The 17,050-nt window shown below is 36.0% G+C and overlaps 1 protein-coding gene across 1 annotated transcript in view; it reads left to right on the top strand.

Annotated features, from left to right (window-relative positions):
• LOC115926462 (P2X purinoceptor 4-like) overlaps positions 1-12,851 on the top strand; it is an 89,348-nt gene extending 76,497 nt beyond the window's left edge. The window contains exons 6-11 of the mRNA XM_030991190.1: positions 5,202-5,288; positions 6,562-6,703; positions 9,263-9,393; positions 9,936-9,962; positions 12,038-12,194; positions 12,843-12,851. Of these exons, the coding sequence (XP_030847050.1) occupies positions 5,202-5,288; positions 6,562-6,703; positions 9,263-9,393; positions 9,936-9,962; positions 12,038-12,194; positions 12,843-12,851 (553 nt within the window). The remainder of the gene's footprint in view (positions 1-5,201; positions 5,289-6,561; positions 6,704-9,262; positions 9,394-9,935; positions 9,963-12,037; positions 12,195-12,842) is intronic.
• The last annotated feature ends 4,199 nt before the right edge of the window (positions 12,852-17,050 follow it).

Below are 17,050 nucleotides of genomic sequence, written 5' to 3'. Positions count from 1 at the left end.
GCGTTGAGATAAGTAATCCAGTATCCCTTTTATGATATTTTAGCTCTTCATCTTTGCGCAACCTAATGATGATTTACATGCATCTGTCGGGAACACAGTCACTTCTTAATTTTGCTAACAGGAAAAGGACGTCGAATTCATGTATTGTAATGCCTGGTAAGCACCCTACTAGCTGTCAGCAGCCGTTAGGCAGCATGAACCTTGAAGCATTCTTCATAATCTACCCACTTCTTAGCACCCATCATCCTCCCCCTCTCCATCCAAATAATGTCTAGAAGCATTGATGTAGCTTTAAATGGCAAAGGGGGCATGAGCCTTTTTCTCCCCAAGAAGTGGTGAAAAAAGGGGACAGAAAAGACGAGCGAAAGAGAGGGGAGAGCCAGAGGGAGATAGATAGAGAGAATGAGAGAAAGAAAGAAGGGAGTGTGGAAACGAACATATGATACGACCCCTCCCGCACTCTAACCCGTTGGTCTCGTTAGTTTGCTTTTCATCCACTTCGTGAGACCTGTACTCCCTCCCTTGATACCAATAGCCTGGGTCTACGCCACTGTCTAAAGCCTGGGCTTGACGGTAACTCTTATCACGTCGATGGAGCAATAAAATTCAAGAATCCGCTCAGGAATCGACACTTCACTTCTCAACGAGCCCCTCTTTTGACGACGGGATTCTTCAAGATCTCACCTCATCTTGGCGGTTGTTCAAGGTCATGTGTCCATCTAGGGCATAATCATGTCTTCAGTGCCGGGGAGAATCATGTCCTAAATGCCATTCTCTCTGTCACTTGTTGATCCGTCATCTATTTTCATCTTCGCTTTCAATCGCTTTCCATCGCATCCTATCGTCCATTTCTAAAAATATGACCATAAAGTCGCTTATCTTATTTTCGTCAGGAAATAGCCTACTTCTACAATTATCCGGTCTGCGGGGAATGTATCTATCCATGTAAAATCGTCACATGCATATATATATATATCTTCTCTGTCTCTCTCCTTTCTCGTTCCACCACTCGTCAGGATAAGATTTTCATCCCCCTCTCGCTACGGGCTTCTAGTTGTTTGTGTTCGGCAAGTATTGGAGACAAAAAAAATACCTTGCTCTATCAACATATCCCACTGCTTCAGATCAGTCTGATAAGGGACGCCAAATAAAACTTAAAGATGTCATTTGAACAGATTATTTATTGTAAAAAAGGATTATGACGTCAAACAATAGTAGACCATAAAATCATAATGTCTTTTGAGTAGAAAATACGGAGTCACTACTTGAAATATAGACTGATCTTATAAGCGAACATTCTATAATGATTACAAAACAAAACTTTTACTTTCTTTATTTCTTGTTACGTGCTATTGAAATTCTGCAATTGTATTGTTTTGTTCACAATCGGTTCTTCCTCAATCACATAAAAGAACCTTTTTAAAAGTTGGACTGCAGACCCATTTATTTTGAACTTTTTAAAGATCTTCACATTACGTCATTCTCATAATTGTACATACGTCATAATATGATGTATCAATGCATATATTTCAACTAGCAAGCCCAAAAAACGAATAATCTAAAGGGCAAATAAAAACTGTTTTCCAGCAAAAGATTTGTTTTCCATCCGCCATTAAATGATAAGAAACTTACATATTTTTCAAACAGGTACATTTCTCGAAATTAAACACGCTTTTTTTTTTAAAGAATCGATCAAAGATACACGAGTTCTGCATCCACTAAAATACGTATTATTCACTGTGACATCACGGAACTCGATAGGTCTTCGCCCTGACCAAATGTATTCGATCGAAGCAGTATAAAATAATATTTTGAGTCCTCAATAACACACAATCAAACCAATAAAATATTGTTTTGTGTGTCGGTCTAAGATGACACATCGTGTGTACTATGAAAGAGGTCAGGGCTAACTTAGGCGGGTAAATGAAAATGAAAAGCAGGGAAACTGACTAGATTTGCAGCCGATATCAGACAGTTCATAACCCACTCGTTCATCCCATTGTTGGCCGTGCTCCAAAACGCGGTCTCATGCTTTGACATTTTTCCTGCAGAATTTGTTTAGCCTTCAGCATGATTATGCGATGATTGTGTAACGTTCTCTTACTGTGTTCTGAAAAGGGAGAATCAAAAAGTAGGAGCATCTTTTCCCTATACCCATGAAAGAAAGCAATGCAACATACAAACGTACGCGTTTGTCTGTCAAGAGTATCATGTGTTCATTTGTTCATGCCCTGCTCTAAGCAGACGACAAACGTGTAGTGCAGTCCCATATGAACAATTTGACGTGAGCTCTTCTCGACATTATAACGTGTTTAGATTATTGGATGCCCCCATTATGATGTAATTTGGAACCACCCTCCCCCGTGTGATCGAATTAAAAACAAGAATAATGACCCCCCCCCCCTCCCCCTTCCTGACAGAGAGTTAACCGGGTCGTGTTGTTGGGCCGGGGCAATTATCTTACATTATCCCGACCAACAACTTTAAATTATCTTAAACGATTTTTTTAAAATGAAGACGATTTGTTACCTTTGATTCGATCATTCGTGGTTTATTACTTTTAACTCGATCAACCCCTTGGAATTAGCATATTCCGAAATTTAGAGGGTGAAATACTATTATGCAAGCATCTTTTGAAAACTGTCTCCCCAAAGACTTCTTTTTTAAAATCAAATTTGAAACATTACAATTTAAAGTACCAGCTCCTTGAAATTGAAATAAAGCCCTTAAAATTTTAAGCATAATATCGAAAAAGTATGCAAAATTACCTCTTTTTTTTTTGGGGGGGGGGGGTGGAAGTTGTCAAACATTTCAGAGAAAAAGGAAAATATGCACATGAAATCAACGCCCCGGCAAATTTACCCGGATTTACGACTCGTATCGAATTCGATAGGACAGAAGTTTTTCAAGAAAACAAAAACAGACATTATTCACGTGTTGAGATAAGGTTGTAGTCACAATGCACCAAAACTAATCCAGTTTGTTGATTGCCGAGACTAAGGTTACGCTAAACTACTCCGAATTTCATCAAATATTGACAGTTATCTTCCTGAGTTCGCTCAACTACCGTGTCACATACAGTATAACAATTTAGTTGAAACACTTTGGTGAAAGAATTCGTTTTTTCCTTCCGTAAAAAACTCTCTCCCTCTCTCTCTCTCTCTCTCTCTCGCTCTTGTTTTCTGTCTCTCTCTTTCTGTCTCTCTCTCCATCTCTCTGCAGGTCTAAAATCTATTTTGTATAAAGAATTTCAAGAGAAAAGATTAATCTTTCGAGCTATATGTGCTACAAATCTCAGATACCTCCTCTCTCATTTCTCTCTTGGACGGTATACATATATTGACATTTATTTTCATCATCATGACAATATATACAAAGATAAAAAGATATAATATCATAACAGATAACAATATAAAAAAATACATATTAATTGACATAATAGCATTCAAAATTAAAGGGGAGGGGTATATTTTGATATGAGAGATGTAGTCTTTAAAAAAAAGTATGCACTTTAAAAAGAGACCACCACTATCTGTCTAACTAAACAGGTGTATTGACTTTGGAGGTATAGTAGGTAATTTGAGGAGAATCGTTGCATTAATGACGCTATTTTGTAACAGACGAAAATAACAAATGTAGTGTTAGAAACATTCAAAGACAACTTATATTATTGCAAACCAATCAGTCGTTTACATACTACAGATAAGAATCAGTTTATCGGTTAAAAGATTATTTCAGGCAAGAAAAGTCGTATTATCTGCAAAAGGTGTAGATTATCAGAAAATGGATCAGTTTACAGTATCATTGATGTAACTGAAAAATAACAGAGGCCCGAAAAAAGAGCCCTGTGGGACGCCGTATGATATTAGATTTTTTTTTTAACTATGAGAATGTTATTTATATCTACCGCTGATATTTCACATCCTCTCTCTGTCTCTCTATCTATCTCTATCTCTCTCTATATATCTCTCTCTCTCTCTCTCTCTCTCACACACACATACACACACACAGATATGCGCGCGGGCACCTTTTCTCTTCTGACTTGTTCTCTCTTTTCCCTTTCTGCCAAACTCTTCCTCGTATTTCTTTTTCGTTCTCTTGTCTATCTCTCCATCTCACTTTCTCTGTCTCTATCTCCTCCAAATCTACCTTCTCACTCTTCTTTTTGTTCGTATCTCTGGTTTCATGCGAGCACGGCTTTAACACGTTTTATATGCCCTTTGTCTTGGTGCATACAACAACTAACTTTTGTTTTTGAAGCTGTAAAGGTTTGCCAACTTATGCATTCATCAATTCCTTGGCGATCTTGGCGATGTCTCTTTTTCTGTGCATATAATCTTCATTATACTCTCAAAGTTTTACATATCCTAAACCTAAAAATAGTTTTGCGATTAAAATTCGCCAGCAAATCCTGTTGGTAACCAAATGGAGCCGTGGCGGTCTGCCAAATCTAATGTTGAAGTTTATTGATATGTAGCGGGTAATAAGCAGTGATCGTTAGATCTTCCAAGTGATTTACTACCGCCATACAGTGCCTTTCATCTTCATCGTGTTTCGCTGGTTAGTGACCCTACTAAATCTTACGGTGAAATCTTGATTGGGAAATGAAATACAGCTATGGTGCGCTTCATATCCCTGTCACTGAGGACAGGAGTTGGCATTAGAAATGTCGAAAGCCATTTCGTCCAATCCCCAAGTCAATATAATCCAAATGAACAAGTATTGCTAGAAGAATAACCTTTTTCAGCAATGTATGACGGAGGGCTCTTTTGTGACAATATCCCTTGATTCCGAATGACCTTTCAAATCGCACAAAATAGAAGAATATTTCGGAATCATTATGCGGAAAATTGAACGATGATTAGAGTTCGTTGAATAAATAAAGGATTATGCAGATACAAGGAGACTTGAAATTGTCTGCCCGAAGGATATTTGATTATATATTTCTACAAACTCAATTGTAGGAGAATACGAAACAACCGACCAAAGACTTTGTTTTTTTATCAATGAGTTGACTTTGGAAATATACACTTACTGGCATTAGTGTTTTTTAATTTTGTTATACAATGACCGCGGTAATGATATTATGCAATACACTGTTATCACTTTCTTGTGACTGGACAAGCATTGTGTTGATACAAGTTTTGATATTTCTTTCGTCATCTCTCTCTATTTCTCTCTCTCTCTCTTTCTCATTTCAGATGGACGTCAGCAATTCTGGAAGAAGCGGAAAATTTCACAGTTCTCATCAAGAATTCTATTTCATTTCCTAAATTCGGATTTGTCAAGTGAGTATTCATATTGGATTCCTTTCAGATCTGAAGTTATGATTACAAACTGGCCATCGAGCAAAAAACAGATAAAATAAAATGGATGTGTGCATATTTTTCAAAGCTGTAAAACATTATGTTGCAAATGTATTTGGAAAATCAGTTTACTGTGAAAAGTAAGACTGACAAAAAAGAGAACATAGTTTGACGTCGATAATGAATTTGGATCCAAATTTTCGTGTGAGCGTACTTTTAGACAATGTTCTCCTATTTTTCGTGAAGAAATGTAGTATTATTGTTAATATTCGACTGCTATTCGAACAATTCCAGCTAAATAAAAATATTTCATTGTCTTTAAGAAATCCATGTAGACATATTTTCAGCCATCTATTCAATATGTTTGTATAGCACTGATAAAGAGAATGATAAACTTTCCCTGTTCAATGGATTCATTTCACAAATTATACCACAAATTAAACACTGTGTTGAAGCGAAGTGAACGATTACTTTCACGAAATGCTTAGTATGCTATGTAGTTTACCATGCGTTTTAAAACTATTTCATTACCATACAAGAATATATCATATTAAGAAGCTCAAATTATTCAGAATGAAGGTCTTTAACATAATATGCTATTCTCTTTTTGGTAGAATATTTTCAACTTTAACAATTTAATATATATCAAGCAATTATCCGTATTCACATTTGACTCGTTCAAATATGACGCGGTTAAACTGCCTCGTTTTTTGTGACGTAATTAGTGAGAAGCTTTACATTCCTGTAACCGATTACACACTGCTCAGTGAATACGGACGGGCAATTGTTGCTCGCAGTTGCCATACATTTATAAATAAAACAATACACGGCGGTTTTGTGCAGCGGTTGACCGCATCATATCTGAACTTTGTTTTTGGGTCCATGGCTGTACACTGTTGCTATTTTGACCTCCGTTTGCCAGTGTGCCTGTTTATTGGGGGCGGATTTCCGCACCACGTGTAGGCCTTAAATATTTTAACGTGCATTCATCAATCTCCATTACTATTTCGATTGATATTGCTTTACAGGAGAAATATTTTGGAAACAACAGACCTGTAAATATGATCGTTGAAGTTTTATTTCAAATCATTTTTAGTTTTAATCAGAAGACAGAAAAAAATCCTTGTTTCTATCAAAACGTGGACGTAGAAAGTTGTGGAGCTAATATTCACAACATGAAAGTACATGGCATCGATAATTTAAGAACTTGCATTAAATAATCTCCATTTTGATCTCTTTCCATTTTTTTTCACAGACGAAATATTTTGGATACGACAGATCCTATGTATCTAAGATCGTGTAGATACAGCCGACTCAAAGACCCACTCTGTCCTATATTCAGGCTAGGGACTATTGTAGCAGAAACGGGACAAAGCTTTAGACAAATGGCGATTAAGGTAAAATTATTTGTGTTTTGTGTGATTTTGTTTTCGGATTTTGATATCAGTTTCGGTTATTGCCCTTATGGTACGAAATAGGGAATGATAAAAAAAAAATTCTTTCGCTTGCAGTGAAAAGTCTTTTTCATTATGTTTTGATTCTTTCTTTTGTTAAAGACATAGTAGTATTTGTATTGTTTTTATTTGTATTTCCCAAAGGAAATTGGGTGTTTAAATAATGATATCTATTATCAGTAACGTCATCATGAAAACACTTGTTGGTTTATCAGAGATATCAAACTCCAAGTGGACTAGTTCAATGTGCTTAGAAAGAGAATGCTTTTTGTATGTGTTTACACATCTAGGATGGACACACATGTGCATTATAACTTTTAGAAAATTAAAGACTCAAAACTAGCAAACTTCCAATACTTAAAAGAAATATTCAGGCAGTTTGGGTTTTTGAAATATACTGAGTAAAATTCGTTTTTAAAGAAATATACCCGTATTCCCACTTATACCACCACCAATATGCAATCATTTTTGAAGTATAAATATTTTGATAATTAAAGTCTGATGTAATTAAAACTAATTTGCAATGTTGTGTTGGTTCTCTGTTAGATGACGTCATAAAGGGCATCATGATGTCATGTTTATTCTACCCTGGGTGTAAATTTTCACCTCGGGCGCATTAAGCGTTATACGTAATAGACTGATGTTACAAAAACATCTCTTGAAATCGAAGATTTTAATTAGAGGAAACACGAACACGTCACCCTTCCCTGCTCCTTTGATTATTTTCTTGGAAGACAAAATGTTCTGGAAACTAAAATCAGTTAGTAATTTCTTAGCAAAAGAATGAATCTAGTCTTCTTAGAAAAGGGTTGCATCCTGCCAATTCTAGTCGTTTGTTCTTTAGAAGGTTGACTGATTACGAGAGATGTTAACTGTGTGAATTTTTATCAAAACTAATATCAGTAAACTCAATTTTAAAAATGGAGCTTATTGCCTGTGGATATAATGTATTGCATTTGTCATCTCTATTTCAAATGATTGACACGTGTATGAAGTAAACAAATCCATAATGAAAATATGAAATCTACAATTTTATATTAAAGTGATTTCATATTATCTCATGATAGATTAATGTTGCTTTATCTTTTTTGATGGCAAGGGGGTTTCCGAAAAGATTTTCTGACTATCTTTTCATAAATTGTCCAACGTGCCACTCGAATTCTATTTTTTTTAAATTTCATTAACCGATATACCCCAGAGATGTTCATTTTTTTCTCGGCAATTTAGGTTTATCGAGAGAAATTGCAATGGGGTGTCAGATTCCCTACCATAACTAGGAACACCCTCAACACGTGTTCATTGGCTGTGTTAAGTGGTGTTTTGGGAACTTTAGTAAATTGACAAAAGTGATATTTTTAAAGACTTTCTCACTATTTGCTCCTACCATTTAAACAAAATCTGTTTAAGCGATAAATTATATTTTACTCTTAGCAGCAATAAATTGTAATGAACTAGAGCTTTGGTAAAACCAAAAAAGGGAATAAATATGATTATATCTTTAAGACTTATAGGAAAGTTTATTTCTACTCCTCCCCTAAGCATTTCCTGCAGACGGTACTTTCCTGGGGCTGTCATGAAATTCCAGAAGATCTGTCTTTCCTTGCTTCCTCCATGATCATTCGATTAGTTTGCTGCTTTGGCATTTCGATTGTTTCCACGGGGATAATCAATTATCCCGGGGAAAAAAAGAAATAGGGAGAGAGAAAACATGGAAACAGGACGTCAGGAGGATCTCGAGTCTTAAATCACTCGGTACTCGGTATGAAGCCGATATTTCGAATGTAGCCACCATGAAAAATAAAGGCCCCTAAGCACCCGTCAAACTGATCAAGTTGAGAAGCTTAATCAATATTATTTTCGAATGTTAAATGTTGTAAAAAATAATTGGCATAACATATAGTGCGTATTTTACAGAATAAGTTTTATATAAGATTACAGAGAAGATAATTATGGAGATTTTTTTATTTATTGAACCCTTTACATTAGTGGTAGACAATATTTAAGAAATTCAGTGAGAATAATGAAAATCAAAAGCTCAAAATTCCGATGACCTTGGATTGATATAGGAATTGCACAACAGTCAACAAATTTATAGGCCCATTTTGTCTTGGTTAATTTATGTAAATTTATCATGGAACGAAGAAACATTAGTATATTGATTTCGCCATCCTTTTTTAATCACACATTTTTCCCGGTGTTTCGATGATACTCCTTATGTCGGGCCTATGCTTTTTAAATACGGTTTCATCAAAGAGGCTCCTTGGTTTCATATACAACCTTTCTACCCGTCTTCCGTGAGCACATGCACGTTGTAAAACCCAACACCTGTATACCTCTCTCTCTGACTGATTTTCTTTCTCACGTAACAAATCACATCAAATTATCGTCGGTAACAATCCTGGAGGCATCAGCTTTCCTGCGCTTTAGTTCAACCTAGATACCGACTTCCTACCCTTAAGTATCACATTTTTTCCCCTCTCTTCATCATCTTCTCTTTGGCAGGGCGGGGTAATAACGATCGACATTCAATGGAACTGCAATTTAGATCTGTCCTATAAACTCTGTTTGCCCAAATATCGCTTCATTCGGGCGGACGAGCAGGACGCGAAGATCGCCGGAGGCTTTAATTTCAGGTAATATGATATTTGCACGTTCCATTCTCGTATTTCCTTCATGTTTTTGTGCACGAGATAATCGGTAGTGAGAAAGTGATGTTATGCTGTGTTTGCTCTCACGCAGTTTGATTAGAGTTGATGGTGGTTGGTGTAGTTGTGAGTTCAATCAGGCAGGCCATCGAAATATCCAACATGGCGGAAATATTCAAATAGATAGTCACGTGATCCAATGCTTTTCACCTATTGGATACCGAAGCGGAAGAGCAAGAAGCAAACCAAGTGATTTTGACCCCCGAATATGGTGGCTCTCTGCTAAAGTATTTATCATGTTGAAATGTGTATTTATTGTTAGAATGTAGGAGAGTTTCATCAGGCGATGCTTTATGTTGGTTAAGTTGCTTGATCCGAATAAGTGTGTCGACAGAGTTGCTCTAAAGGTGTCTGAAGTAGAACCAAAAGTTACGTTATTTGATTGAACATTCTAAGCAAAAAAAGCTGATTTGCAACACAAATGCTGCCATAATTTATTCCTTTATTTATTTTTTTTATCAAATGATAAGCTGGTTCGACACACCACTCAGAGTAGGGTATGTATTTATTTAATGTTTGATCAAGAAATAAGCAAGTTGATTGCAATGGCATGATGTTGGCACATAGGTGGAATTGATTTAGGCCAGTGGAGCTATAGTTTTTTGGTAGATTGATTTTCATGTGCGTGTGCGTGTGTTTGTATGCACTGGTTAAAATATGCTATGAGATTACCGAATAAAACCAATTAATTAGCACATGGAAATGATAAAGAGAAAAGGGATCATATCTTCTTCTTTCAAAGCATATACAATAACAAAAAGTATCGTAATTATTTGCAATGACGTTCTTGTAAAACATTTAGAAGAGGTAACTTTTTGTATTATTTATTTATTTATTTGACATATTTATACAGGATAAAAAAGAAAAATTCGAATCAGCATAGCTGTTTTTCATCGATGTCCTGTTAACATGATTAAACATTTCCAATTTTAACTGATGCGATTCTTTTCATTACATCAATCAAAAAAATAAACAAAGCAATAGAAGAAAGATAAATATAAGGAAAAGTTCGTTTTACAGAACATTAATGAATAACCAATCATATTGACCTTTATTGTTTATCACCTAAAAGTATGCCAGGTAATTTCTATAAATTTACTATGATGATTTATTGAATAAGTGATTTAGATCAGCACAAATTGAAAATGATTATTATTAAATACGTTTCTGTCAAAACAACTTCTTTACAAATGATTTAGCTAATGGTCAAGTTCGTTGAGTGACTTTGATAAACAAAACCGCTTCGGAGGTCGAATATCTGTCATCTGTTAGAAGCATTTGAAAACACTGATGGAATGAATGCTTGCTGGAAGACCTTGTTGCTTTTATTTGATTGAATTTCAATTCAATACAAACATAGATTGTTCTCTAATTGCTGTTTAATGACGCACGAATTGACTCGATGTTTTACGTCATCCATGATCACCGTTCATTTTTCTTCTCATTTTTCTTGTTTATCTTTCTTTCTTATTTCTCATCCATCCCTTTCCCCGTTTGTTGATGGAATTGGACGAAATGTTTGGAAAGCTTTTTTCTTGTACTTTTTTTGGCATTATTGTGTCAACTGGTATAGAGGTCAAGCTTGATTGTGAAGAAGGAAACAAACCAGTCTTAAAACGACGTTGACCCCCCCCCCCCCTAAATATCAAAAACTCCTGTCAGAAAATCTGAAAGGAGAGATCTGACAAAATTTTAACGTATTTTGACAAGTTAACTAAATTGATGGCCACTCCTCCTTATTTCGTGGGAGAATTACATCACGTGGCGACAAATATCCTTAAATTAGTTGGGTGGAGGGGGAGGGGCTTCTGGGAAAGCTTGTTTGAGTAGTCGAGCTATTTCACATTGGATATGGTATTGGGGCACCATTTCATTGATACTCCTTGCAAATATCCAATTCGAAAATATCGATGCGATACCTTTGACATAACATTTCTAAATTAAGTCTCGGATAACAATTTTAAAAAATGGAATGCACCTTGTGCAAGACTTTGACAAAAAACAAAAGGAACATTGAGGTAACAAAAATATCTCTGATTTAAAAAAAATCGACATTCTCATTCATGCCTCTTTTCAAGGCACCACAAATCTGCTTGACCTGTATACTTTACTTTTTTATTTTTATCAATTGTAATTTTGATGTATGTAGTGAAGAAACAGTGGCTATTCGTGATGTCATGTACACGTATTTGGCTTGTAGCCGTGGTGTTGTGTAAAAATCAATGTCTGGAATTGTCAAACAGCACACTGTCAAAATATGTTTATTTTTTATCATCCTTCTTGGACCTGACCCCCCATTTCACATGCATGACAATCAAATCATCCAAAGCATTTGTAAAACTGTGAGAAAATGTTTTGTCTCACCATGAAATTGGAATAATTTGTAACCTTAAACAAATATTTTGTTATTTCAAAGCAAAATGAACAAAGTAAAAAAAAAAAAAAAATACTCAAAGACGGCACCACGGTTACGTAAAACAAAAAGCAGCTTAAATGTGAAGTTATGCGCTAAATACGTGTTGACCGAGTTACGTCACTAATAGCCAATGAATCAGGTTTCACTTTTACCCAGATTTGGGAAATTCTACAGAATCAACGACACGGAATACCGAGACTTGACCAAGGCGTACGGCATCCTCTTCCAAGTCAAGATCACCGGCGTGGCTGGCAAGTTCGACATCGTGCCGCTCATGTTAAACTTCGCATCGGGCGTTGCCCTTCTTTCATTGGTAAGAATTATTTAATCATGTAATCAATGTATAGTGATATAATGTTAGTGTTACATTGTCACGTGATGGGTGATGAGTGATATAATCATTCTATGTGAAAATGATAATGAATGTTGGTGACGTGTTTTATTGTGGCCCTCATGTTAAACTTCGGATTAGTGTTTCGCTCCTCTCATTGGTATGACTGTGTGGCATGAACAGGTCATGTGACAAGATCATATAATGGTCATATTTGATATGAAGATGATAATGAACGTTGGTGATATGTTTCAATGTACCGCTCATGTTAAACTTCGCATTTGGGGTTTCCCTCATCTTAATGGAAAGGACATGTGGCATGGCAATGTCATGTGACAAGGTCACCTGACACTTTCATCATGATATAGTATGTGATGAGTGATTGATCGTGTAATAAGTGATATGTGATGTGACCATGTGGTATATCATGTGACATATTTCTGCGACATAATTATGATATGTGATACGGCGATGATATAACAATAGAGCCATTAGTGTCATGTCGAGAAAAAATGAAATTGTAAGAGACTTATCTGCTTAAAATGATGTACTTGCTTTCATCTGGATGAATATCGATATGCAACTGAGGCACTAATTATCAGACCTTTTTTTTGCGTTTGTTTGTTATAGCGTCTCTAAAGCTACCTTTTCGCAAAATCTATAGTTATAATTAAAGAAATTCAGAAAAAATCTAATAAATGATTGTAAATCCTTTAAAATCTTTCCTCCACAAATTTTGTCCAGATTTCGTTCTTTCCCGTAACATTCCTGATACACTATGTTCGTGACAGCCCGATGCCATTTACCTCGATTTTAATATTGCACTCGCTCTATTCCCTCGTTAATGACCGGTAATGACCAGGCGAACAACCTCACGGAATAGAAGAATTACCGCCATAATTGACAATTGCAATTCGTCGTTCTGAATTACGAGGGGTACCTTCTCCCTGACCACCCAATAAACAAAATCACGTGAAAATCACGTCAATATCAAGGTATCGACTTGAGGAGAGTTACGTTCTTCAAACACCGGACATTTACGTAAATGTGTTAATACGTTTATTGCATTAGGTAACTTGAAACAAACGTACACTAAATCACGCAATTGTCACTGCAATATCACCATTATAATAACGTGATTATCCCTACCTTGGAGACCATGGTTTGTAAACCTAATACTCCCGTGTTTGTTTGGTTATGAAATTACATCTTCATACACGAAATTATCGCGTCACAGAAACACGTGAAGCGTTAGTGATAGTTTTAGTCAAAATATCTGCGTGAAATTCACGTGAATATTACGAGGCTGACTTGAGATGAATCATGTTCTTCATTCACGTGAAATTTACGTCGAAGAGGAAGTATGTTACTGTAACCCGCGTTCAACCCAATAATTACGCAAATGTTACACAATAAATGAACCAAAATAATGACGTTCTCATCCCGTTTCTGAACATCGTGTCTTGGATCTTCCATAATTACGTCCAGGCGCGCTGGAAGCAGTTTGGGATTAGAGGGGGTTGGGTGGGGGGGGGGGGGGGAGGGGGTGGGTGCAAACATCCCAGAAGAGAAAGCTAGTTGCAACTGGTCCAGTTGATGAACCATTTAATGCCAACTGGTAACCCTGGAAATTGAAATGGACTAAATGATCCAGTTGATCCAGGCCAGTTATAATTCAACTGATCTAGCTGAGCCATTAGAACCATTTGGTAAAACTTCCAACCAGTTGAACAGCAACAATACTTCAATACTGGTACGTCTGTATTTCCAATGTAAGGGCATTGGTAATAAGTAGACTTACATAATTGAATTAATCGAACAAATTTCGTATACTTGTACTTTATTGAAATTATTTTAGTTCACAGTTAATGTTTCCCTTATTCATGTTTAACTATTTATACGAAGTAGCGAAATGTCCTAATAACTGGTAATTTATATTTGTAGTATTTTCGAAATGAATTGCATATAACTAAATCATCAGTAATTAACAAATATGCTGTAAATTCAGATAAATTGTTTAAAAAACATAGATCTGCACGCACCCCATATTCAATATGCAAATGAATTGGTGTCAGCTGGGTCAACTCGAAATATGCCAACGCTCAGTCATCAACTGGTACAACTGGAAATATGCACACTCCAGTTATCAACTGGTGCAATGAAAATATGCCAACAGTCAGTTATCAACTGGTGAAAATAGAAATATGCCAAAAGTCACGGGATTATCACCACGGAACTTAAATAGTAACTGTGAAACCATCAAGACACCCAAGAATAACTCATTTTCACACATGAAAAACACGGAATGCCCAGCTTATATTAATAATCCGTTTGAGTCACGCGATCATCACCGCGGAACTGCTGGCAACTTTGACTACGATTTAAATAGGTGTTTTGAGACACCTAATCATGACTAATTTTTCACACCTAAAAGTCACGTATGCCCAGCTTAGATTAATAATCCGTTTGAGTCACGAGATCATCACCGCGGAACTTATGGCAACTTTGACTTCCATTTAAATAGGTGTTTTAAGACACCTAATAATGACTAATTTTTCACACCTAAAAGTCACGTATGCCCTGCTTAGATTAATATTCCGTTTGAGTCACGAGATCATCACCGCGGAACTGCTGGCAACTTTGATTACCATTTAAATAGGTGTTTTAAGACACCTAATAATGACTAATTTTTCACACCTAAACATCACGGATTCACAGCTTAGATAAGTAATCAGTTTTAACTACGTGATCATCACCAAGAAAGTTATGATAACTTTGAAACCATTTAAATAGGTGTTTTAAGACACCTAATAATGACTAATTTTTCACACCTAAAAGTCACGTATGACCAGCTTAGATCAATAATCCGTTTGAGTCACGAGATCATCACCGCGGAACTTATGGCAACTTTGACTACCATTTAAAAAGGTGTTTTAAAACACTTAATAATTACTAATTTTCACACCTACATATCACGTTTTCACAGCTTAGATTAGTAATCAGCTTGAGCCACGTGATCATAACCAATAAATTTATGGTAACTTTGAAACCTTTTAAAGAGGTGTGTAAGACACCTCAGAATTACTAGTTGAATATAACCAGAGATTCACGGACAGAACAATAAGACGATTAGCCGGTGTAAGTAACGTGATTATTACCATCAACCTTGGATAACATGTGAAACCAATCAATAAAGGTGCTTACAAGACCAAATAATTACGTATTTATCGCCACCATCGGTTAACTGACAAAAAAATCGTTGCTTGGTCAAGTGGTAATTTGGTAATAAACACTTGATTTACAGAGGTAAGTGGAATCACGTTACTCCAGTCGCGTGATAAACTGGTGGTTTTTAGGTTAGATAAAAACGTGAACAGGAGTACCTTTTTTGTTTAAATGAAAGCATGTGTCGATAACGTTTAAATCTAGTTCAAAGGGCACTATACTTTAAAATCACTTAAAATACACTCCCAAAAGAGGTTACATTTTGGTGTTCTGTTTATTGGGCAGTAGATGATCAGATAAGGGGTTATTCGTTAACTCGAAGGTTCGTAACTTCGAACATTTGATGCATTACTCCGAGGGTTCGTTATTATAAAGGGTCGTAATTCCGAAAATTGTATGTGTGTGTGTGGAGGGGGGGGTGTTATTGGGTTTTTACAGACCTGTATCAATCAGATATGATTATTTACGTCTGGGGACCGACCTTTAACGTCACCATCCGAAAGTCGTGAATTAAATGGGGGACACTTATTAGTAAATTCCGTAAGTCCTAAAACGATTCAGAGTTCTATTTCATGTTCTGAAATTATGAACCCTCAGATGTAACGCAGATAAAAAAAAACAGTCAGAATTTTGTCCGGATAGTGAAAACTGTAGGGATTGTGGTAACAGGGTTAATGATAAAGGAGCTCCAGTACTCTTCAGTGCAACCTTAGCAACGTTAAAATGAATTTCAGAAAAGGAACAACCATTACATTTCTGATTTTCTGAGACCACTGAAATGTCTTTGAGTTTCAAGAGATGACGCCAATTAAATGAATTGGTTGAAAGTCTTGCTTTTTATAACCTAGTGACGAAAAGCGTGTTTTTCCTATTTCAAATAATGTAATAAAGCACCGCGGTTATTCTTTCTGGCGCCTGTTTAAGATATAACGTCTTTATAATGTCGGCATATAACGAAAATGTATTGCTTTGTGGGATTTATCAGACAATAATTGAATTCTTGAATTATAGAAGCGTTAATTCGAGCGACCTAACAACATTGATGGTTCCACGAATATTCGGACAAATTTAATATCCACTAGGTAATTGTCACTTTCTATCTACTTTGACCATTTCACAAGCTCATAATGATGTCACTATCGCGTGTTGGTAGTCGAATGATGATTGAAATGTTTTCCCGGAAAGCCTCATCGAGTTTTAATGGTCTCCTTCAACACAAGTTTTTGTGGAGTGCCATACTCCAAATTGTTTACCAGAAGAGGTTAACTAAAAATGTGTTTCGTTACTGCATCGTGCAAAAACTCGTAGTTCCTTTTAATTGAAATGAGGTGGTTTGTTAAAAAGTAACAACAAAACCGGAGTGAGAGAGTGTTGAATACATTGTGTGCGGGTAAACTTAAATCCAGTGATCGGTGTAATGACATTTCTGTAATTAAAAGCGCTTAGAGAAATCGTAGAAGATTTAAGCGCTATATGAACACAAAACACTATTATCATTACGGCCAGAGAGTATTTGTTATACCGAACATGAATCAATGCACTATCTATTAATTTAAACAAAAATATCCAGGACCCCCACGCGTTAAAAACATAAAAACTTATCTTATACATTA

This window comes from Strongylocentrotus purpuratus, unplaced genomic scaffold (assembly GCF_000002235.5).
Source record: "Strongylocentrotus purpuratus isolate Spur 01 unplaced genomic scaffold, Spur_5.0 spur5_scaffold_2, whole genome shotgun sequence".
NCBI lineage: Eukaryota > Metazoa > Echinodermata > Echinoidea > Camarodonta > Strongylocentrotidae > Strongylocentrotus > Strongylocentrotus purpuratus.
Note: the sequence above shows the minus strand (reverse complement) of the source record. Positions and strands in the feature narration are given on the sequence as shown.